This window comes from Cheilinus undulatus, linkage group 19, assembly GCF_018320785.1.
Source record: "Cheilinus undulatus linkage group 19, ASM1832078v1, whole genome shotgun sequence".
Taxonomy (NCBI): domain Eukaryota; kingdom Metazoa; phylum Chordata; class Actinopteri; order Labriformes; family Labridae; genus Cheilinus; species Cheilinus undulatus.
The window spans coordinates 31526244-31551786 of NC_054883.1; the positions used below are offsets into that span (position 1 = coordinate 31526244).

Genomic DNA, 25543 nt, shown 5'->3' on the forward strand with positions numbered 1-25543 from the left:
GTGGAATTTGCAGGTAAAAGTTTTCCTTTACATCCTGATCTACAGACTGATGAGAGCCTCACAGCCCTGCACAAACAAAACACCCATAAAATGACCGAAATATGAAAATATGAGAATGTACAGATAGAGCAGACAGTTCTTCTGGTTTATTAATGATCATTCAGTGGGATTATCAGATTTAAGGTAGGACCATACATTATTTTAGAAAAATCTGATTTATTTTGCCTTTTAAGAGTGTCCCAGAAGTCCCAGTTCTTCTTGTGCTCTTTTAGTCAAAGGTTTGATCAGTAGACATCATTTTCTCTGTGGTTCTGAAGAAGAATTCCTCTTTATTCCCTCCCTCTCTTCCAAACCTCTTTAAGTCTTTAAACTATATGTTTCGACACGCTGCATGCTGATGTTCTTCTGTGCTTAAAAAGTTGAGTCTTAATTGTGCGTCACTGCATAACAATGTGTGTGTTAGAGTGTGTATTTCAGTGTGTGTCTTTAAGTTAGTTAGGGAGTAAAGATGATGGATTGCAGCTGCAGAGCAGCCCCTGTTTGTGGAGGAGAAACTAAACCAGCATGTTCCCCTTAATGAGAGAGAGTTAGACAGAGGATTGTGATGGGAGGATTAGAAAAAAGGGAGAAATGTAAATAAAGGAAGCCTGCAGAGCTGAATGTGTTCTGATGGATAGATGTAGCTGCCCTCAGTCTGTTTACAGTGTGTCCCACTTCAGCTGGATTTACACTACTCACAGACACCAGATGATGAAGTGAAACCATAACATTAACAAGTCCTAGAAAGAGAGAGTGAGAGCCTCAGAAGAGCCATATCTCACTGATTACTGCTGCTTAATGTCACCGCAATGTCACACAGCCTTCGGCCATTTTGACTCGATGGAGATTAACCGCTACATCAGGCCATGAGTTATACCTGCCAGGTCAGGGGAGGGGCGGGGGGTCCTGGGTCTGGACAGGATCTTATCTAATCCATTTATGATTTAAAAAGCACAGAGGACTAGTGATTGTGATGAAACTTCAAGATGTGATAAAGGCGTCCATTTAAATGCATGCTGCTTTGTCCTATTTGCAACACAGTTAAGCCACCATCGAGTGGCAACCCCTCTGGGTAGCATCTTCCTGCTCTCACAGTTATGTAAGGGGGGGGTGGGGGGGTAAACAGGAGAGTTTTCCAGGGCCCAGCCAAACAGGGGTCCATGGAGATCAGGAAAATCATGGTCCATTGTAAATTTAAGCTGTGAAAACTATGATATTCATGTTTTTTTTACCTGAATAACAACCACTCTTATCAAGGCAACTATTTATTCATTAATTTACTTATTTATTTATGCCATAGTACAATAACCTTGCAAAGCAGATGGATTCACCAATGTCCATGTTTCTCACTGGCAAATCCATCTTGCAAAGCTCCCATCTAAACAGATTGGGCCCTGTAAGAAAGTGACTGGACCAATCAGGAGCAAGAGGCAGTACTTCCAGGCGCGGTGGAGTCATGACATAAGCAAGCAGCGACAAGAGGCCAGTGCAATAATGGTGGAAGAGATTAGCGTGGATGCTGCTAAAACATCAATTCCAACAAAACTTGACATTTCTTCATTAAGAAGAACAAAGAACAGAATTGAGTTCTTCTATTTTCAGAGATGACAAAAGTCGTGTACTGACATGTCCACAGTCACAATGGTTCGCGTTATGCAGTTCGTTATGGAGTTTACTCCTCAAAGCGGGGCACACCCACGACGTCACGTGTTTTGTTGCTCTGATTGGCCCGTAAAGATGTGACAGACAGAATGTTCATCCAATAACCCTCAATGTTTATTTCCAAAGGCTCTGCCCTTTCCCAAACACCATGGCAGGTTTTCCAGATGGATTTGTGAAACAAATCCATATGGAGTGTCAAGTTAGCAGTATAAGGCCTTCTTAAAATTTTCAACCCCTTTTCTTAAACAGAATAAAAATTGGTATAAAGTGGCAAAAATGGGTTAACAGAGGCAAAATGGGCAGAATAAATGGTGGATAAGTGGCTAAAATGCTAAAAACCCCACAATGAGCAGAAAAGTTGGCGAAATATGATCAAGTGAGGCAAAAATTGGTCAACAGAAGCAAAGTAGAAAAGCACTAAGAGAGTGCAGACCTCCATCATTAGCCCTATCTCCCAATAGTGAAAAATCCTTTAAAACATTCCTGGATCCAGACGGTGATCCAGATCACTCCCAAAATCTAATTTGCCAATTACTCCCTCCCTGGTGGGGTGGAAACACGGTGAGACAAAGCACTGGCTTCGCTACATGTGGACTGTCATGTCGGCAGCACCCAGGGTCTCACAGGACGACTGAAAGTCATGGCAGAGGGTGAATATTCCTCCATTCCTCCCAGCATTGTGACTATTCTCGCTACAATTCGCTGTCTTTCTCTCTGTTACGCTCCAACTCGTCTCCTCGACCGGGCGTGTCTTTCAAATGCTATAAACTCCAAAACTTTGAAAAAGTTACTCATGTCTGCCATCTCCTGGTGAAAAGTGGTAACAGCGCAGACCTCTGCCATTAGTCCTATCTCCCAATAGTACAGAATCCTTTAAAAAATTCCTGGATCCAGACGATGATCCAGATCACTCCCAAAATCTAATCAGTTCTTCCTTGTGCCATTTCTGACATGTCCTGAAAATTTCATGAAAATCTGTCCATGACTTCTTGAGTTATGTTGCTAACAAATGAACAGACAAACTAACAAACAAAGGAACAAACAAAGGAACAGAACAAACCCACCCGATCACATAACCTCCTTGGTGGAGGTAAAAAAGGGTCAACAGAGGCAAGAAAATAGGTAGAAAGTGGCAAAAAAGGGTCGAAAGTGATAAAATGGAAGAAAAAGCAGTGAAAGTGTTAAAAAAGGTAAAAATGGGTTTCATTTCGCAAAAAATGGTTTATAGAGTGAAAAAAGGTTAGCAGAGGCAAAAACTTGGTAGAAAGTCACAAAATGGTCAAAAGTGGCAAAAACCGCAGAAAAAGGGGTGAAAAACTAAAAAAGGGGCAAAAATTGGTTTAATTTGACAAAAATTGGTTTGTAGTATGAAAAAGGGTCAACAGGGGCAAAAACTAGGTAGAAAGTCTCAAAAACGGGTCAAAAGTGGCAAAAAAAAAGTAGAAAAAGTGGTGAAAAAAGAGGCAAAAATGGTTGAATTTGGCAAAAATTTGTCTAATTTGGGAAAAAGGGTCAACAGGGGCAAAATGAGTCAAGACAGGCAAAAATGGGTCAAAAATAGCAAAAATGGCATAAAAAGTGGGGCAATGGGTTAAAAAATGGCATAATTGAGTTTCTAATGACATGCAGAGTACCAACAAAGTACATACAAGAATGCTCTTCTGCTTGTAGCTCTCTAATGCAGAGGAACTTCATTCATTATAGTTACAGTGCTGCAGAGTGTTTCTACCCCTCCTCTGTCTCTCTGTATGGATCTGCACACAGGGGAGGAAACCTAAAGCCTCTTTCTCACTATATGTACCCGTTCATGTTCCCGTGTGTAATATAGATTTTTCCAGAAGCCCATAGTACTGCAGCAGGTTCATAACGAAGTGCAGGTTCCCTTTCTGATGCATTTAATCCCTGCGTCAGTGTGGGCGAGATTTAGGGAGGGAAACGCACTTAGGTTCTGCTTCACTAAGACGACATGAGACAGCGTGTAAGCCCCGGCCTCCTCAGCCAATCTGAACCAAGATGATGATGTAGAAACAGTCAGGCCATGTTAAACTGAGCTGTATGTGAACACTTCTGTATGATTCATTGCAGCTGCAAACATCTGAGACTGCAGGAGAGGAGAGTTCACTTTAACATATCCTCATATCTTAACAACAGAGACATGAGATAAATCTGACAGTGTCCTGTGACGTTCAACAGAGAAAAAGAAACGGATGAAGCAGCACAAAGACATGCAACCATAGACCTTGGATCTTTCCTTTCAAACAGAACATCTGTTTGCTAAAGTGTAGAAACTAAACACAGGAGAAGATCTACTGATATATTTGTTTCTACATCTGAAAGTGTAGTTGATAATCAGGCAGAGATACCTATGATCCCCCGCTGGGATTGGCTGAGAGGCAGCTGATACATTATGGAGACAAAGTGACCAACAGTGAGGTGATTAGCCAGTGGTAATGAGAGCGTGTGAGAGTGCGACAGCTGGTCACTCAGTAAACAGGTGTTCATCTGCATTCTAGTCAACCTTGTTAACCTGAGGGAGAGATGCAGCAGTCTGCCTGTGTTACCTGTCTCTGTATCAGCTGCAGGGTCTGCTGTCCCTCCAACATCAGTCTCTGCACCGTCTCTGGATCCTGTATCGTCCTGTTGGCCCTGAAGGCGTCACGGACCCGCCGCAGTGCATAAGTCCTGTAAAAAAAAAAACACACAGATACACAGATTAGCCCCCTTAAATACATGCTAAACTCCTCAAAACTTCCTAAAATTTTCAGGGTGAGCTGCATGTGTGAATGCAAACCGCTGAATGAGTCCTTCCAACTGTACCTGCAACTTTTCCTGCCAGCCCCCTGGTGAATTTTCCACGTAAAGTCAGATGAGCAGATATGAGAGTACAATCTATAATGTACTGTAGTCTAATGCACCTCTTACAAATGTAGGTACTTGTCAAAATGCAGCAGATTGTAAGCCCTGTGATTGGTCCACTGGGTAGAAATGTCTGCATCAGGAGAGCCCTCATTTAGCAAACTTGTATAGAAACCAGCAGAACAAGGTCCACATGTGATTTATGAAACCTTCCCTGCTCCCTTTATCAGGGTTTCAGTCTCAAGTCAGAGAAGTAAAGGAAAATTAAACAAAATACATTTGTTTAGCCTAGAAAATTTTGAAAATTCTGCCGATACCAATATCAGACTGATAATACCGTGCATCACTAATGCCTATAAAGATAATCGTCTGAATGTCAAATGTCTGCATAAATAATTGGCCAGGCTGATAATTGATCTACCCCATTGAATACTGGGCGGTTCAGTGAAATTTAGATTAAATGGCAATATGGCCTACTGCAATTTTCAAATCACAGAAGCTGCAAGATCTCTTCAACTAGAAATGTTTGTCAAAATACAAGTTTAATACAAATTTTGCAGCAGAGATACTATGCTCCACACCAGTGGTTCTCAAATGGTGTGACAAGGCATACTAGTGTTACATGTCTAGGTGTGTCTTGGTATTTGTACAACCATATGTTATGACAAGTATTGAAACCAGGCCTGCCCACAACACTGATTGAAAGTTAAAACGCATTTTTGCGACTTCTATTGACACCTTTAACTTATTTTTGCCACTTCTTTAGGCTACTTTTAACCAATTTTTGACATATTTGGAACGTTTTGCCACATTTACCCAATTTTGCCACTTTTTTCATCATTTTTAATCTTTTTTGCTACTTGTAACCAATTTTCCCCCTTTCAACCACTTTTTCCCACTTTAAACCCCTTTTTGCAATTTTTTTGCAACCTTTTGGAGACTTTTTGCCAAATTTTGCCTTTGTTTTTTTAACAATCACTTAAACCCATTTATTGCCACTTTTTAAACCCTCTTGCTCTTTTTGCCCAAATTTACCGCTTAAAAAAAAAAAAATAAAATCCTGTTTAACCAATTTTTTCCACTTTTTGCCCGTGTTTGGCTAATCTGGCACGCCAGATGGATTTGTGCCACACATGCATTTGTCACATCTTTACTGGCCAATCAGAACAACAAAACATGCTAACGAGCTGCACCTGCACCCCTACCGAAGGAGTAAACTCCATAAAGAACTGCATAACGCGAACCATTGCGACTGTAGACATGTCAGTACACAAGTTTTGCTGTTTTTGAAAAGAGACGAACTCACTGCTGTTCTTTGTTCTTCTGTTAACAAAGAAATGTCATCAAGTTCTGATAAATCTGGTGCTTTAGCAGCATCCATGCTAATGTCTCCGTCCATAACTGCACCGGCCTCTTGTTGCTGCTTGCTTACGTCACGACTCAACCGCGCCAGAAAGGACTGCCCCTCGTCGCTGATTGGTCCTGTCACTTTCTAACTGGGCCCAAACGATTCAGATGGGAGCATTGCAAGATGGATTTGCCAGTGAGAAACACGGAAACGGGCGTATCATCTGCTTTGCAAGGTTAAGGTTTGGCCACTTTCTGCTGTATTTTGCAACATCAACCCACTTGTCTCTTTTCAGAATAAATCAGTTCTTCTCGATTAAAGTTGTCTCAGTTTCTTCTACTTTATCTTCTGGCATCCTGATGTTTCTGCACATTATGGCCTAGCTATGAAGCTGACATTACTTTCCTAATATTTGGTACAGTGTCTCCATCAACATTATTAACATTACCAATAAAAAGGTAGCCAAAGCATAAATAAATGAAACAAATGTTTTGTTGCTTTGATAAGAATTTAACTTAACTATGGACCATGGTTATTCTGACCTCCATGATCCCCCAGTTGGCTGGGCCCCGGACAGCCCCCCCCCCTTATGAGTGGCCTTGACTGTAACATTATCTAAAGAGTCTATTTTGAGTTTGAATATGGTGTGCTTTGAGGTTCTGGCTTAGGCTTAAGTGGGCCTTGGGCAGAAAAAGTTTGAAAACCATTGCTCTACACAAAATGCAATCCTTCAGGTGCATTTTCTTAAATGATAAAAAATAGATGTTTTTAAAAATCGTCTAGCCTGGTTTGATTTCTCTAATGATGTGTTGCTTATAGTGTAGTAGAATGATTGTCTTGTTGAAAAATACCTTAGATGAGAAACTTAAAAAACAAACCAATAATGAATCGTTTTCCAAAACCGTTCAGCTCTACCTGCACAAACAGAGAAACTGGTGATTTATCTTGCATGGAAATTACACTGTACCTAGTGTTTGGAAGGATCATTGCAGAACGATGCAGACATGCCAATGCACAAGTATGTACTGTTCATGATGGTGCATGCTACAGTAATGTAGCTACTACTAGAGGGAATTTTTCTTTTGTTTCAACTTCTTTAACCTGGCAACAGTGGACACTAGGACACTTAGATCTGGGTAACCTTTCAAACAGACTCCCTATTTTCTCATTGTGTTTCAGCCTCAGGCCTTGCTGCCCTCAGAGTCCACAATCATCCTCCACACGAAGAAGTAAATCAAAACCGACTAATTGGAAGCAGTGAAGTATATTCTGGCAGGAGAAGTGAAGAAGTGGAAATGATTATTGGTTTAATTTTCCTCTCTTTTTCCCGGATAGATTCGGGCGTCATTACAGCTGGCAGCTCCTCTGATGTGAGGAAAACGACAACATCGACCTTGGGAAGTTACGGCGCTGCAAACCCCATTCATCTTCGCTGTCCGTATTCCTGCCTCCGACTCATTTAGGATTTAAGACGGTACCAATAAACGTGTGACGGATCTGATTTACATGCTGCAGTCCAACAATGAGCAGCGGCGATGCAAGGGCATGATGGAGCGGCGACGAGGAGGCAGGATGGATGGAAACCCAAGGAGGATGGAGAAACAAATGCACAAAGAAAGTTTGGAAGATGGAGGGATGATGAGGAGATTGCAGACAAAAAAGGCAGTTAAAATAACTGTGGGTAAAGTTGAAGAGACGAAAAACGATAAGGGGTGCTTCTCTGTCCTGTCATTTACTGCAACCTCTCTCCTCTGTGCAGCTCTCATCTCATCTGTCCACTGTTATAACAAACCAACTCTACAAAGAACATTTTTCAGCATTAATTCAACTCCCATAGTGTTAAACTTAACCCTTATGCCAGGTTTATATTGATCTCTAACAGAGTGACATTGTAACTTTTGAGTGTTTTCTGACACATCAAGGCATATTTCTAACATTGCAATCGGGTCAGTCTTTCTTAGGAGGTGACTGAGTGAAGAATTTGCTTATCTAAAATAATGCGAATTTATAATGCATATCACATCTGCAATGCCATGAATCATGTGCATGAGCATTATAAACGTCTACTGTATCACACCCTGCTCTCTCCTATAGACAATCATTGTATTGATCTTACATGAGTTCTGCAGGCAGGAAGTCACTAACTCAGTGAACAACTTGAGGTTGACAGTTTTTGGTTAAAAGGTGAGCCTGTTAGGCCCTCAGGTTACACCTGAATCCAGAATCTGGCCCCTGCTGTGATTGAGTTTGACACCCCTGCTCTACAGAGTTGACTGGATCAACACTGTCAAAGAACTCTATCATTGAGGGCCACTTAAATCAGAATGTAGTTGAAATTGCACTTTGGGAGATAAATCAACTTATTACTGAGATATTAACACTCCAGTTTTTACTATGTAGTCATGTCAGATGATGAGGGTGTCTCCAATGTCTGATGGCATATCAGGGCTACTCTAAAAACTTTTCAAGTAAAAAACACAAAATTTCAAATTTATAAAGTCATTAATTTACGAGAAACCAGACTGAAGAGAACAGAAATGTCTTTCTAAAATCCGTTTGCCTGTTATAATGTGATAATTCTGGGCTAAAATTATAAGTAGTTCCTTTTTGCTCAGAGCTAGTCAAACAACCTTGATTATGCTCTCAGCTGCAGGACTTGTGCGAAGGAAAGGGCTTCATCTGGTTGATTTTCTCCCAGGCTATTTTAGACAGCATGATGTCAAAAACCCTAAATTTTGGTTCCTCTAAATTCATGACTTTTTATTTAGGACTTTTTAAAAAATAAATTTACAACTTTTTATCTCTAAAGTTTAGAGTTTCTTCTTGAAAATTAAAGATCCTCTTTATTTTTACATTTCTTTCAGGGTGGCTGTAATACGCTGTCATTTTATATGCAAATATGTGCTGCATTTAAACAAACAATGCAATGCAGATATACACATCCTGGACCACCTCCTGACACAGTCTGAGCTATCAGATATCATGTGTTTTCAGAATGCATTATGGAGCGTACACACTATCATTACGGATAACCACTTGGTATCTGAATGCATAGGAAAAAAAACCCAAACTGTCCAAAAACTTTCTACATTTCTCAAATACGGTGGCAACAAAGAAAAGGGAGACTCATGAAAGGGGGCCAGACTGGCGAGAGAGGGAAAAAATTAAAGGGAAGAAATGACGAAAAAACATTGGAGAAGTGTGTGAACTAAAGCTCAGAGTTTGCCATTCAAATATCCGGTTCTCATTTTTGTTTTTCCTCGCTCAGTCCGAGCCTCAGCGGGGCCGGAGACGAGGCATTCAGGGTCCTCCATCATACTGATCACAAACACCTCTCAGCTAATGGACCCAGCATAATGAGCACTGCTACTAATGAGCAAAACAAAAGACGGAGGGGAAAAAGAACAACAAAGAGGTGAGAAAGTTCTGGAAATGATCAACACAGAGGAGGGAGGTGACCCCCCGGTGTCCTGGCTTAACTGGTGCTGAATTAACTGGTGAACTCTGACAGAATTCCTTAAATGCGGAGCCTGGTTTACGAGCAAATCTGAATAAAGTTTAATGTCATGAATTTTTAATGTCATGTAATGTATCTAGTACTGCAGGTTGTCTCTTTTGTTGTCTCAGTTGAACTTCTGCAGCCTCTAACAGTAAGTATTTTCATACCATTCCCCATCATTATCTGACTTCTGGAGTTAACTGATTACTCTAGTAGTCCTTTTTGCATGCCTCTGAAGACAAACTGGACTCATGTCTGAGCATATCATCACAGAAAAATTACCTTTTAAGTTTTTCTGGATCCACTTCTTTGTAACTGTACCTGCAGTTTAAGTTTAATTTCTCTCCTGCTGACCACATTTCCTGATATGGCCATTCATAATAAAAGTATTTGAATAAATAACAACTAGGAACTTTTATTGTGAAGAACTTGTCAGAAATTTTTATCATTGATCTAACTTGGCTTTGGCAGAGATACTGTTGAGTGTAAGGTTCTACCGTGTTTACAGCTGTTTCTCCAACCTCATTTAACGCCACAGCCTGCTTCTTTAAACCATCATGGACTTAAAACAAGCGAGTCATGAGCTAAACTCACCTTTAACACATTGTTTTAGCCATCATTGTATGAATCGCTGAACAACTGAAAACAAGGCAGAGTTCCAAGACTGTGTCATTAGTTTTATATAATGGTGATGGAACTACACATCCCAAGATCCATTGCAATCTCTTTATTCATTGGTGATGACATATTTCCAAACTTTCCACCGTAACCAGACCTTAGGTGTTCTTATTAGAAAAGAAAAGTAAGCATATCTACCTGTTGGACTTTGAATCTGACTCGTCTTTCTAGCTACACTTCTCCTTCTTCTCCACCAGGACTTAAATACGTCTGTCTTGATAAATGACACATTTACATTTCAATCCATGTGTTTTGTATTCTTAAACAAATAAATGTTTTACAGCGACTCAGCTCATTTACAGCTGCGTGTCGACAGAGAGAGATTCTCCTCTGAGTAAACCATCCTTCTTTAAAACTTTGAGCGTGAATGATTTATCCATCTGTGTGTCCCCGCACTTAAAACTTCAGAGGGAATTCTCTCTGTGATCTTTGGAAGATGAAAAGAGGAGAAAGTGAGGAGAAAAGAGGAGGTGAGGAGAGGAGATTTAGACGAGAGAGAGAGGAGAGAAAGGAGACAAGGAGAGGAGGTTTCCACCATCATTTATTCATCATAAGCTTTGATAACTCCACACTCACTTAGCATGTTGATATTGTGTTTGAATTCATCCACTAAGGAGACTGAGCTTATTAAAGAGAGAGTGACAGAGAGACATCCATCATGAACCAGAGACAGACATGTAAGGAAGGACTTTCTGATTGAGCTAACATGAAAGCTGAAATCAGTGCATCAGTTGTTATTTAAGGTTGTTTTGTTGTTGTTCCTACGCTGAGATGTGACCTACTTCTGACAGAGAGCTCCTCCCTCCTCCATCATCTCTCCATCATCGTCTCTCCCTCCTCGCCTGTCTCCAACACACCTGAGGGTTTCTGCCCTGTGGGGTTTTTCCTTCTCTTAAAAAGGTGTTTTCAAGGCAGAGCCGGGCAGCAGAACACTCTCAGTGGAAATATAAGACAGACAGAAGTGAAAATTCTCACTGCAAATATGAGAAAGTTTAGAAGTAACACTGGCATACATGAACGTGATCTCTATTTTGACTAATTTAAGCTGATCTAAAAACTATGTCGGGAAAAACTACACTCCCCACAATCCTACATTGCTGTCTTCTAATTGGTGGTGATGTTAACAATGCCTGTTAAAGTCTACTGCTGATGACGACAATGCACGCTGCTGTTCACTGAAATATTACGCAAGCAAACTGCAAGAAATTATGAACACTATTAATACTGCAAATAACTAATGTGGAATAAAAAGCTTGAAAATGTCTAACTTGCAATGAATAAAATTATTGCAATGGATTCTGGGATGCATAGTTCCTTTACCTTTGGATAAAAACACAATTCTAATTCCAAAAAAGGTGGTACATCATATACAGGGATCTGCAAAGACAAGATATTTAATGTTTAAACTGATAAACTTTGTTTTATTAAACTGGATAAACCTATTTCCTGTATAAGTGTGGAGGGTAGAACTAAAACAGTGAGTTGAGTAAACTGAAGTGAACAAACACTGAAAAATAGGTTGAAGAAAGAGCATAGTAAAGAGTCTTTAAATGTCAAAATCTTTGTTTACAGCACAGCTGAGATGTTATAATCCATCAGAAAATGGGGCAAAAAAGCTGCAGAGACCCTCAAAAACCAAAAGATCCAACACTACTGAGATGCCTGTTTAGACTTGATGACTCCAATCAAAATGCTATATGCTTATTACAAATCAAAATTTCCAAAATTTAGGATGTTGTGTAAATTGTGTATAAAAACAGATTGGAGGTTGACACATTTTTTTCGGCACAAAGACAAGATATCTTATGTTCAAACTGATGAACTTTGTTGTTTTTTAAAGATACACATATTCTGAATTTAATACACTGAACACAACATGACGCCATAGGATACATAAGATATTTAGGTGGTCGAGTGGTTTAAGGCGCTATCCATGCACGCAGGCGGCCGAGGTTCAAATCCGGCTTGTGGTCCTTTACTGCATGTCTTTCCCCACTCTCTTCCTCTATCAAATACAGACATGAAAAGGCCCACGATAAATCTTAAAAAAAAAAAAAAAAAGTCAAAGGATGTATTGCTTGTTTTATTACTTTTAGAACCAGAGCCACCAATGTGGTCATTGTTGAACTCTGGTATAAAATATTCTACATCTTAGCCTTGTTTCCCTCATCTCTGGACACTTCTCTTCTCATTCTGTAAGTTTTCTCTGCTGTTCTGTCTCTCTCCTGATCATTTTATCCTTCGTGACCTCTCCAGTTGATTTACCCATCTATGTGCCTGATTTTCCAATAAATCCCAGAACTCATTTCATGTGCATGTTTGCTGCCTTTCCCCGTCTTCACTCTCTGAAAAACCTCCATAAGATTGCAGCCTTTATGACACTTTTCATTCAACAATCATGACAGCTTCCATCTCTGGAATAATGTGTTTCATAGGTTCATAAAAGCCCAGAGTGGCTGGATTTGTGTTTAAATCACATTTCAGTGCTTATGTTCAGCTTCTTGTAACTATTATCTGCTGTGTTGATCTAATTTTCCTGCAGAGAATCATGAATGTTTCATCTCACTTCTTTTTTTATTTTCTTGTTTTTCTCTCACTCATAGAAACTCTGTGAAAATTCAGCCAAACTCTCCAAACTCACAGGAAGAGCTGTGAGCATCAGCAGCTATTGTAGTCTGAGACACTGAGACAACAAAATACAGCCTGCAGCAACGTCTGGCATATTCAGGTCATTCAACAATAATCCAACCTGCACGCTGGCACACTCTGTCTCTACAAACTCAAGCTTACGGAGAGAAGAAAGAGAAAATATGATTTAGATTCTTGTCAGTAAGACGGGAGAGGCACTGACTCTCCAGTTTCCTCCAAACAAAGACAGAAAGTGCAGCTGGAGTTTGGAGGTACGGTATTTCATCTCTGATGCAGATCCTGGTCATCACTGCAGCACAGGAGGGTGGTGACTCAGTGTGTTCCTCTTCTTATATTCAAATATGAGGTAAAATCACAGACCTGCAACAAGTGTCTGAACAACATATAACCTGTAGCTTCTTTCTCAAAGGGAAATTCAGAAATGTCTAAAGCAGGGAAGGAAAAAAACTACTGGCGCCTGTCAAATGCTGGTGTTTATGAGCAAAGTCAGGGCAATTTTTTCAACCTCTCAACCACAGTCACAGGTAAATAAAGTAGTAGAGCAGTTATTTGTAATAGTAATCACAAACTATAAATCACAAACTATCTTGGGGTTTAGCGTACCAAACCATACCAAATCAAACCGGACCCACCTGATGGAAACACAGCTAACATGCATCGCGATATGTGTTACATCATGAGCTCTAGTCCACATGTAGGTGGGTATTTTTGAGAGCGACAGATTTCAAACAGCAGCATTTTATTTTCAAAGTTTTCCCACCAACTTAAACTGGTCCTCATCCATGTTGGAGACACTTGGGCACTGAATGACTCCAATCTAAAGAGTTTGATCTTCTTACATTTAATATTTTGCACCTGTACTCATAAGGGTGTTAAAGGCTTTGCAGGTAGGTTGTGTCTCATATATGACAGCTAATCCTTCAAACAGGCCTGGGTTCAAGTCTGACCTTTGGCCCCTTTAATGCATGTCATTCCCTATTCTCTCTCCCTGTTTTCTTATGCCATTCATTGTCCTGTGCACCAGCTACAGGTGGACTAGACCTCAGTGTCACTTCAACAGCATCTATTAACATAACACATCGCAACAAAGACAACAAATGTTATTGCTTATTGCAACAAAACAAGTTTTTCTTTCATTTTAAATATTTTCTGCAGGGAGAGACCGAGGTCAGCGGGCTGGCCATCAGTGGGCACACAGGTGGAGTTTATTTAATTTGGGCCAGCAGCAGCAGCAGGAGGAGGAGGAAGAGGAGGAGGAGGAGGAAGAGGCCATGCCTCATCTGAACGCTCAATAATTCAGCAGTGATGGACCACATGAAGGCGTGCAGGGAGCGTCGGCTCTCTGATGTCTGTGTAGAGAGGCGTGCGTGTTATGACAGCTGAAAAACACTGTCCCTAACTTACCCCTGCCACACACATCCAGCACTAACGCAGCCATGGTGAATGAGATTATATCTTATACATCAGATTTAGCAGGATTCTGAGTTTTGTGGCATTAAAGTGAATTTTAACGCCGTGATTCTCAGCAACTCTGGAACAAAATATGTCACTAGAACCCAGAGGCTGCTAATATTCATCCCATAATATTCCATTTAGAAGAGAGTACAAACACAGGCAGCTGATAATAAAACGAAAGGTCAAACTAGAGAGAAAGCAGTATCAGCCCAGGTAGGATCAGGTGCATTCAGGAGCTGAATGATGACTAATAGAGAGGGGCTCAAATACCCACACTTGATTGATTTTTAATCCTGCTACTTTAAGGCTTAATCCCTAATCCCCATAAGACCCTACTTCTTGGTCCTATGTTGTGCACGTCTCTGATTCTTGTTGAATACAGGGGTAGGGTGAAGTGCTATGACCCCTAAAATAGACAGCCACTCTCACTCAAGCAGACAAAAATACCTCCCTAGGAGCACTGCAACCAGTGTCCTATACAGTAAGAACTAAATTAAACTAAGTTATATGGTGATTCATTCGTAACATGTTCCTTTGAGTGAGTTCATTACTATTAATACAAATACAATTATTATTGGCAAATATAATTAAATAGGCTATATGAATAACTTAATAAATCATAATTCAAAATATTAACAAAATAAAATGCATAGCTTAGCCTATTCAGCAGGATAAGCTGTGCAAGTAGTCTGAAAAATACAGGGCAATAACTCCCAAACTGTTATGTTATGTAACTGATGCAATCATTTTCAATTGATGAGAGAATTCATTTTCACTCCTAACAACTGCATGTATTCATTTTTTCCTCAACAAAACTCAAAATTTAATTTCTTGAAGTTATATATTTGAAAGCAGTGTACTCTCAATGACAGCTGTCTGCTATAATGTTTTTTTTAAACCATTTAAATAGAGTATTAAAACAAAAAAGAAAATCTATGAGAATAAAGGTGTTAAATTAAGACTTGGCTCAAATAGTATGACATCTTTATGGCTGACATATTACGCATTGGAAAAAGACTTAATATCACATCTTTACTGTTGTGATGTTACCATGTTAATATCGTATAATTAATATTTTTTATTTAATATTTTATATAATATTTAATATTTTGGCCATTTTTTTTTTATTTCACAGCTTGTCTTCTCATTTTACAAACACAATTCCAAAAAACTTGGGGCACTGTGTAAAATGTAAATAAAATCAGAATGCATGGACTTGTAAACTTATAAACCTAGCATTTATTCACAATCAACCATAAACAACATATCAGATATTGAAATTAGCTCATTGGCTCATTTTGAATTTGACGGCAGCAACGCATCTCATAAAAGTAGGGGCAGTCGCATGTTTACCATTGTGTAGCATTACCTCTTCTTTTAACAACAGTCTGTAAACGTCTGGGAAGTGTGGAGACCAGTTAATGGAGTTTCGCGAGAGGAATGTTGTCCCACTCTTGTGCTGCCAACAGTCCTGGGTCCTCTTTGCTGGCTTTTTTCTTTTCTGGTCCGCCAAATGTTTTCTACTGGCAAAAGGTCTGGACTGCAGGCAGGAGTTCAGGACTCAGACTCTTCTCCTGTGAAGCCATGCTGTTTGTGATAAATGCAGTATGTGGTTTAGCACTGTCTCGCTGAAATAGTCAAGGGCTTCCCTGAAGGAGACGTCTAGATGGGAGCATAATGCTGCTCTAAAACCTCTCTCTACTTTCCAGCATTGATAGTTCCTTTCAGATGTGTAAGCTGCCCACACCATAGGCAATAATGCAACCCCAAACCATCAGAGATGCAGGCTTTAGAATTGTGCCAGGATAACAAGCTGGATTGTCCCTCTTCTCTTTGGTCCACAGGACATGGCATCCTTGGGTTCCAAAGAGAATTTCACCATTGTATTCATGTGACCACAGAACGGTTTTCCATGTTGCCTCAGTCCATTTTAAATGAGCTTTAGCCCAGAGAAGACGGCAGGGTTTCTGGATCCTGTTCACATGTGGCTTCTTCTTTCCATGATCCAGCTTTAACTGTCATTTGTGGATGGCACGGCCAACTGTTTTGACAGACAATGATTTCTGGAAGTGTTCCTGAACTGGTGCAGTGATTTCCAATACAGAATCATGCCTGTTTTTAATGCAATAGCCCCTGAGGGCCCCTTCAGCCTTGCCCCTTGCTCACAGGGCTTTCTCCTCACTTTCTGAATCCTTTGATGATATTGTGGACTGTAGATGGTGTGATATCCAATGTCTTCACAATTTTACGATGAGGAACAGTTTTCTGAAATTGTTCCACAGTTTTCAGTACTCCATAGATTGGTGAACCTCTGCCAAGCTTTACCTCTTAGAGAGTCTGCCTCTGTTAAAATGCTCCTTTAATATCCAGTCATGTTTCTGAACTGTTGACTATTAGACTATTTATTTGCAAAATGCTCCTCCAACTACAGTGCACAATGGTAAATATGACTCTGTCTTTACTTTATTGAGATGTGTTGCTGCCATCAAATTCAAAATGAGTTGAAATTTGTCATGAAGTGGTAAAATGCCCCAGTTTCAACATCTTATATGTTGTTTATGTTCTATAGTGAATAAAATATGGATTTAAGAGATTTGACATCATCATATTTCCTTCGTATTACCGTATCAAAGTTGAAATATAATTCGCGTCTTACTTGCGTTTGCGTACTATAAAAGTATGTAACCTATAAATCAGCGGAGTTTTACTTTACCTTCTCATTAATACAGGATAGGAGAAATATTAAGTATTTTAAACACAACAAACTACCAAATTTACACATGACCCTATTAATTCAACCCCAAACTAACAAAATAAATGCAGCGGTATAACCCCGTCGTTAAGTTTCAGGCCATTTTTCTGTCCGGATGTTTTGCCTTGTAAGCGTTGAGTAACACTGAGATGACACTTAATGTGACGGGAAGCTGATGTAAACATAACCGTTAGCAGGAACATTAGCATATTTCCTTCCGCTAACACCCGGTTTAAACCGACCGGGAGGATAAATCAGACTTGTCAGACATCACGTCTTACCTGTAGTTGTACGAAGGGAACTTCTTGCTCTCTGTCAGCATCATTCTGTAGAGAGAAATCACCTGTGCTCGTGTGGACGCCGCCATGATGTTGATAACAACGACCGGATAATCCTCGGGACCCTAAAAGACGTATGACTGAAGCGCGCCTGATCAGAAACAACGAATTCAGCTGTAATATAATCTTTTCTACTAATTTCCTTGAAGATTTTATTGTCAGTTACATATCCCAATGTTGTGAAACGACCACAGTAAAAAGTTGAACGTTTTTTAACTTGAATATTGTTTTACAAGCTTACAGGCACGTCTCGGCCAACTAAACATAACCCAACGCTGTAGTGGGACAGAAGGTGAGTTAGCTTTGCTAATTTCAACTACACGTATGCCCTTGTGTCATGTTTATATGAATGAGCAACAATTTGAAAATACAGCGACTAAGTTAAGAACCCAATTCGGCAGCATGTCGGGTCACTCAGCCCTTCATTTCCCTCTTAAATGTCCAGAATATTGACCTGCATATCAGCTGCTCCTCTACAAACCCACCTGACAGAAGTGTAACTGGAGGAGTTTTCTAGTTTTCAGTGTTTTGATGGGTAAAACCAGAGTCAGATATATTTCATATGATACCTCAGAAAATATAGAATATTGTGTGAGTGAGTTATCGTGCAGGCATGCCTTTGTAGCATCTCAGTTAGCACATGTGTGATGCTTCTGTATGACCTTTCTGACAGGATGATCTCACTGTTTCAGCATTACTGGCTTTTTTAAGAAATAGGGTGTTACTACGGATGCTCTTCTTGTTGCATCAAGTACAAGTACTGACATTTTGGTGTTCACTGACACTGAGTAAGGTGAATGTTTTGTAATGTTACAGTTTTTTAATTATTTTTTTAAAGTTGCATTTCCATCAGGCGTTTGTCACCCTTCCTGTTAGCGGTGCACACTTTTGCAGATGACACAAATTTATTTATTTATTTATTTATTTATTGTGGGAGGATTTTCAGCAGCTCTTGGAGATGGTTACAGTTGAAATGATTAAGTTTTAGTGTTGGTTCAATAAAAATAAGTAATCGCTCAATTTGAGAAAAACAAAATGTATGCAGTTATGTATATTTTACATTGTGTACATGCTTTATGGCCCGCCAGCAGGTGCCCTATGGCCCTCGAGACATTTAGGAAAAAAAGATGAGCACTTTAAAGCAAATGTTAATTTTCAATATTTACCTACTTAGGTGTTTGAAATATAAATTTTCATTCATTTTTCATGATCTATCTGTAACACATAAAAGATCATAATACGATGCAATAAATGAGTTAACTATGGCACATTGTACTCTTTATAGAGCAGAGAGGAACATCGTAAAAAAGATGCACGGCAGAGTGCACAGCAGCACACCTGTTTCTTCACCTCAGTTTGGCAAACACGTCCAAAGAGAAGCTGATACAGGTGGTGTGAATTTTAAGACTGAAGGAGAGGGATTTATTTTATTTATTGATTAAGATGAAGACCGTAACCACCGTGCACAGCAGCACTTTGCTCTCTCTTAGAGTTCTTTCTGCACCTCAGTTTCCTTCCTTGGGCCTTAATGAATGTCAGAGGTTTTTGCATTGTTTGGGCATTGGGCATTGAATATGCTCTCAGAATAGCAAATACTTTCCCTGCCTAAATGTCAGTCAGCCACAAACGCAGACATCTCTTGCTTCTTGCGAATGACACAGTTCAATCTCCAGCCTAATTTAATCCCTCATTATAATGAATATGTGATGCCAAACTAATATCAAATGAATTTACTTAAGTACGATTTAATCTTATGTCAACAAGAAGAGCAATCATGGTCTTGATCACTTATGTTAAAGCGGGACATTGTTTATTAATCCTGTAGCACATGTAACTCCAGGTTTCGTCAAATGGTAAAAATGAATCTCTTAACGATAAAACAGATTCCTTATAACTGAGCATTTAATCCTAATCTGGACACAGACTGTCCTTTGACATGAGAGGTCAGCACGTTTGGTCTTGGTGCAGCGCTTAAAGGCATCAAAACTACGCATGGAGATGTCCCCGTCCATGACGTGTACATGGATGTCAGTGGGATACAGAGAGAATAGACATGCAGAAGAACAACTATTGGGTCTCAGACGTGTGCCTAAAAGTCAAGTTTTCATTCAGTAGGAGATGGTTTGTAGCTCTATGACTAGTATGAAAGTGCAGCAGTCTGGAATAAATCTCCAAAGGCCTCCACCCCGTCTCGCTCGCTCTCTCCCCCTCCCCCTCCCTCCTTTCTCTCGCTCTCTCCCCCTCCCCCTCCCTCCTTTCTCTCACTCATCTCCTTTCTGGGGTCTGTCAACTGATCCCAGACCAGGTGAAATAACGATCAGATCAGATTTTATGGTCAACAGGTTGCCATTTTAAAGCCATAAACAGTCATGCTGAATATACATTTGAATTGAATGAATATGAAAATTCCAGTCTTGTTGATTTAGCATCAGTGGGTTTTAAAAATGTTAAAAATCTGAAAAAATTGCCATTTGATACAAAGACAGCATGTTAATGCCTGACCTGTTTAGATTACTTGCAAGTAAATCCTGTCTAGAGTAGCTAATATACTATATACCATTATATATATATATATATATATATATATATATATATATATATATATACATACATATATATATATATACACACACATGCACACACGTACACACAAAAATATTTGGAGACATTTAAAGCTGCACAGATTATGTACAAAGCAAAAAGTAATCTGCTTCCAAATAACATTCAAAAACGGTTTAAAGATAGAAAAAGGCTCAACTCCATTTGTACCTGGAGTTGCCAATAATATCAACTAGTACTGACATTGACAACTTTTTCTGGATATTGTTTTTAGATTGTGTGTCTAATGCTAACATGCTGAGGAGAGCAGGGATGGGAAGAGTCAGTTGCTTGATATGGGACCAACAGCTGTGCTTTTACGGGCACCTGGCACGCTTTCCTGGGCCTGATCCTGCCCACTGCACACTGGGTGCCAAGGACTCGGTGGGCCACACCAAACCTCAGGGGTGCAAAAATCTTGTGGGGTACTGGTTTGATTGAAATGACAACTCAATTTATGACAATAAGTGTAAAGGGAGTTGTGATGTGTTGTTCACAGATGAGCCGGTTTCAAAAGCTGTCTCTTTTTGTGAGCGACAAAAGTCAGCTCTGGCTTTGTTCTTGTTTTAAAGGTAAAGGTAAAATGGCACTGCATCAAGAGATGATTGGGAGCTGAAAGACTGACTCTTGATACTGAGCTGAGACAAATATACTGTATCTTATGTTTCAGATCATCAAATAGATTTCAATGTTAGACAAATGTATACAGAGTAAATACAAGTTAGTTTTAAATGATGATTTCATTTATTAAGGGGAAAAAGGCAAACCTGCCTGGCCCTATGTGAAAAATTATTTGGGTTACAAAAAAAATTTCTAAGTCTTTGGGACGCCAAGGAACAAAGGTGAGAGCCATTATCCACAAATGGAAAAAACTTTAAACAGTGGTGACCCTTCCCAGGAGTGGCCGGCCTACCAACATGACTCCAAGAGCACATGGACGACTCATCTAGGTCCCAATAGAACCCAGAACAACATCTAAAGACCTGCAGGCCTCACTTGACTCAGTTATGGTCAGAGTTCATGATTCAACAATAAGAAGGGACTGGAAAAAAATGGTGTCATGGGAAATTTCCAAGGCCAAAACCACTGCTGAGCAAAAAAGAACACAAAGACTCTTCTCACATTTGACTAAAAACATCCTGATGATCCCTAAGACTTCTGAGAAAATATTCGGTGGACTGATCAGACAAATATTTTGGAAAGTGTGCATCCCGTTCCATCCCATCCCATGTGGGGAAAACTAACACAGCATTTCATCAAAAGAACATCAGACCAACAGTCAAACATGGTGGTGGTAGTGTGGTGGTCTGGACCAAGATCTGGACAACTTTGCTGTAATTGATGGAACCATGAATTCTGCTCTGTACCAGACAATCCTGAAGGAGAATGTCCGGCCATCAGTTCATGACCTTAAACTCAAACACGGGTCATGGGGCAGGACAATGATCCCAAACAAACCAGCAAGTCTACCTCTGAATGGACTAAAACACTAAACGAAGGTTTTGGAGAGGCCTAGTCAAAGTCTGGACTTAAATCTGATTGAGATGCTGTGGTGTGACCTTAAACAAGCTGCTCATGCTGGAAATCCCTCCAATGTGGCTGAATTAAAACAATTCTGCAAAGAAGAGTGGGCTAAAATTTCTCCACAGTGACGTGAAAGGCTGTATGAGACATCAAATCATTTTCAGTACTCATTGATGAGGGTTGACACAGAGCATTAATGACTTCCATTTGGTATCTGAATGCATAAATATCACTGTTGATGCATAAACAGTATCCGTCTCTCTCTCATTCTCCAGTGAATCAGCTGATATCAGAAATTTGATGGAGGAGAAAACTGTACAGAAACTGAGTGAATGGAGGTGACAGTTACTCTCTCTCTCCTTCAGTGTGTGTGTACAGGACGCTCTGGAGCATTAGATGTGGGAAAGGTCAGAGACACTTCCTGTTTGTTGATGTCCTGCGGTCTTTAGTGTAAAGGTCAGTGGCACTGGTGTGTGTTTGTGTGTCTCACAGCCACTGTGTTATATTGATATTATTCACTGATGTCGGCCAAAATGTGTTGTTTGTACTTTTTGTTGGGTGTTTTTGGGTTCAAACTACACTAAAGGAAATGAGCTGCTTCTCTGATTTGTCTTTTTGTAATACACTTTTACATTGAAATGGATCAAACACAGGTTGTATTTTGGAAATACACATTAAAGATATGCAACACATTTTGCATTTAGGTAAGATTTTCAAGAACATTGAGAACATTTCTGTCTTTTCTTCTGGTCTAATCAGCTCAGTATATCTGTTAATGAGTGTTCTGCTCCGTGTCATCATTGATCACAGAACAAAGAGCTCTGCTGCGTTATATACCATCAGAGAATGGGTAATGTGGTCGTCGGCCCTCTCTAATGTAGCAGCAGCCGTGTGTAGGAGTCCCTGCAGAGCGGGCTGACTGATGGACGGCTCTGTAGGAGCGACACATCAATAAAGGAGGATTTCCTTCAGTCCCAGCTGACTGGACGAGCTCTCTCCGTCTAATCGCAGCTTTCAGTCTGCAGATCAACATGCTGCTGTCACTGTCACTGTTCACACCGACTACTAAACGCCTTTTATCCTGCTTCAATCCAGTGTCACGTCTGTAGACTCCAGCACGCTCACGAGGAAAGAAGTCGTTCCTGAGACGTGGGAATCACAACGGGATGTTTCTCCGCGTCTGAAAGTTAAATGAGTTTCCTGGAAGACGAACTGACATTCCTTTGTGGATAAGAAGTAGAACATAAACAGAACAAGTTTTGAGGAGTTTCAATGTTCAGTTAAAGCAGTTAAAATCTTCATTAAGACAGCCACGAGAAACTTAATGTTGATTTGTCAATTTTGGCGCCCTCTGTGGACAATGCAGTCCATCTTCTCTTTGCTGATGTTGTCCTGTTCATGGTGTTTTTCTGTCTTCATGCCGGTCATAGCAGGGGCCAGAGGCAAAGATATTTGGCCACCTGATCACATCAACAGGGGATATAATTACTTTTTATTCAGATCAATGTACTTTAATATGGAGTTGCCCCCCTTTTGCAGCTATAACAGCCTTCACTCTTCTTGGAAGGTTTTCCACAAGACTTTGGAGTGTTTTGGTGGGTGTGTGGGTTGAGGTCAGGGCCAGTCAAGTTCTTCCACACTAGGGCTGACCAATTTGCAAAGACAATTTAATTGTGGATGTTTTTCCTCAATATTGGAGTTGCAATTTTATATTCAATTATTTTTAGGTTCCTTATCTTATGTATTTTTCAACAAATATAAGCAGAAGCTTATACATAAGCTATATTATAACCAGGACAACAATAGATAAACTAGGGATGAACAATTTTGAAAGAAATATATTATTATAATATAATATAATATGGTATTATTTTAGCTCATACTGTGAAATTGAAAGGGGTGGGAATTTCTACGTCATTTCTGTTTTGATTAAGAAAAACATACAAGAAAAGTAGGATTTTTAAAAATGCTCTAAAAACACTTGAATGTTTACATGAAGTGTAGAGCAGATCATATTTGCTGCAAAAAAGCATTAAACACAGTTTTTTTTTTTTTTTTTTTTTTTTCAAATTTCAGGTTAAAGAAATATTGCACCGTTTACTATTTAAAAATTACTGCAGGCCATACTGCGATTAAGAGCAATCCCATTTCTGCCCCTTCCAGTTCTTCTTCCCCTTGCCCTTGAAACAGAGTGGTAGGAGGTAGGGGCGAAAACCTTCCCTTAAGAAATGAGACACCACTTCATTGCCGTTCATCATCACGCATTGCCATCATCGTCATCATCAGGTGACAATCAACCATCTCGTTCAAACTATGGATCTCCTTGTTGATCTTCTCCATATATTCATACAGTTAGTTAATAGCCCTCATTTACACATGTACATACCAAAAATACAATAAACTCGGTTCCCCCGTAGCTGAAGATGGAATATAAAAGAAAACAAATGTTGTATTTTCTATAATCATTTCTATATGCTTGCATTTTTACATTTATGTGCCTCCTTTGTTGTTGGTTGTGCCATTTTGCAAGTGAACGCAGTGTATGGTGGGAAATTCATCACACCCCTTTGTTTCAAGTGTGGTCCTGTAAAATTTTCATTTCAAGGACTATGTATCCCTTGTGCCCTTAGCCCTAGCCCTAGCCCTCAATTCAAAAGAGAATTGGGGAAGGGCTAAGATAAAGGCTAAGGGGTATAATTGGGATTGACCCTTAATCTAATTTTTGATTAATTGCCCAGCCCTATTCCACACTGAGCTCATCAAATCATGTCTTTCTTTGTGCACTGGGGCATCGTAAAGTTGGAATAGAAAGGGGCCTTTCTAAACTGTTGCCACACAGTTGGAAGCACAGCATTGTCAACAATGTCTTGGTATGCTGAAACCCAAACTGGCAAATTCCTTGCACTTTCAATGATAAAATGATAATAATATTAATAAATGGCCCTTCAGTGGAGATTTTCCAGAAGCACACTCCAAACCTAATACTATTTGAATCTCCCAGAGTGCTTTGCAAATCATTTGCAAGATTTGATAACAGCAGCATTCTAATATCATAATGCAATGTTGTTTCAATGCATTATGGTCCTTTTGACTTTGGACAAGCATTTTAAGCATAGTCGCCTGGTTTTGCTATTGTGTCTGTTTTCATAAATGCTGTTGACAGGAACTGATGATGTTTCAGGAGCTTGAACAGCCATCCCATTTTATAGGGGGATATTCTCCACCACACCTTGTAACTGTGTTTCTAGGAACAAGGAAAACTGGAAATGGAGGGGTAGAAGTTTCAAATGGGACTTCATGAAAGTATCTTCCTGATTTTTATTCCTGTAGTGTAAGTAACACATCAGAATAGAGACTTATTAATCTCCGCTGAGTTTAAATCTTTCAGGACTCACAGACAAGATGTATGTCAAACATTTAACATTTTCCAGTCACATTTGTTCATTTCATGTTAAGACAGTTTGGTAAAATCCTCTGTGGATAAAGAAATATCTCCCTGAGTTCCTCTCTGACTCTGTTTGATTCATCTGTCGGTTGTTTCTCACTTTGAATCAACGCCGCAAGCCTCAAATTGAGTTTTCTGTCTCTTTCTGCTTGGTGGATCAAGGCCCGGCGTCCCCCATCGATTGCTTCTTCCCATGTTCAGACCTGCGGAAGAATCTGTCTGGGACTCATCAGCCTGCGACCCAAACCTGATAGCCTGCAGCCCATCCGTCCGCTCGTCTGCCTGACCCCAGCCCTCTGTCCACCGTCCTCTGATTCTACTTCCTTCACCAGCGAACTCTTCTGCACCACTTGTTCCACAATCTGAAGTAGGTGGATGTGTGTGTGGGGCTCAAACTAGGCAGCAGTGTGTTGTTGTGATGTTTCACTGTGTTGAACACCATATTGATCTCTGTTCTCCTTTTATCTCAACTCTTTCTAATCTCAGTGTGCTGTGTTTATCTGTTTGCATATCAGTGTTGCACACCTGAGACTCCATTCCTCTTTGAATTTGCTGCAGAAATGCTTTTTTAGTTTTACCAGGATAAGTGCTGCATTTAAAGTGACAAGTTAGTTCTTATTTCATGCACACCTTTTTCATCCTTTCCTTATAAATCAATGAATTGATGACCTGATTTTTCAGTTCCTATTGCCAGTAAGGG

The 25543-nt window shown here is 39.9% G+C and overlaps 3 protein-coding genes across 7 annotated transcripts in view; 2 read left to right on the top strand and 1 right to left on the bottom strand.

Moving 5' to 3' along the window:
* Positions 1 to 10039, top strand: part of ppp1r3g (protein phosphatase 1 regulatory subunit 3G) — a 45855-nt gene extending 35816 nt beyond the window's left edge. Inside the window, exons 2-3 of one of the 2 annotated variants that reach the window (XM_041813779.1) lie at positions 7085 to 7134; positions 7241 to 10039. In XM_041813779.1, the coding sequence (XP_041669713.1) occupies positions 7085 to 7134; positions 7241 to 7368 (178 nt within the window). In that variant the 3' untranslated portion in view covers positions 7369 to 10039. The remainder of the gene's footprint in view (positions 1 to 7084; positions 7135 to 7240) is intronic. The other variant, XM_041813784.1, reaches the window with a different exon arrangement.
* LOC121527089 (LYR motif-containing protein 4B) overlaps positions 1 to 17347 on the bottom strand; it is a 44686-nt gene extending 27339 nt beyond the window's left edge. Inside the window, exons 1-2 of the mRNA XM_041813786.1 lie at positions 17220 to 17347; positions 4263 to 4383 (exon numbers count right to left, since the gene is read on the bottom strand). Coding sequence (XP_041669720.1) covers positions 4263 to 4383; positions 17220 to 17305 — 207 coding nt within the window. The 5' untranslated portion in view covers positions 17306 to 17347. The remainder of the gene's footprint in view (positions 1 to 4262; positions 4384 to 17219) is intronic.
* The window catches only part of fars2 (phenylalanyl-tRNA synthetase 2, mitochondrial), a 185107-nt gene continuing 176862 nt past the window's right edge, over positions 17299 to 25543 (top strand). Inside the window, exons 1-3 of one of the 4 annotated variants that reach the window (XM_041813774.1) lie at positions 17513 to 17568; positions 21764 to 21854; positions 25006 to 25210. The gene's annotated coding sequence lies outside the window, so the exon portion shown is untranslated. Of the gene's footprint in view, positions 17393 to 17512; positions 17569 to 21763; positions 21855 to 24702; positions 24725 to 25005; positions 25211 to 25543 lie in introns of those variants that run through there. The other 3 variants (XM_041813776.1, XM_041813775.1, XM_041813777.1) reach the window with 3 other exon arrangements.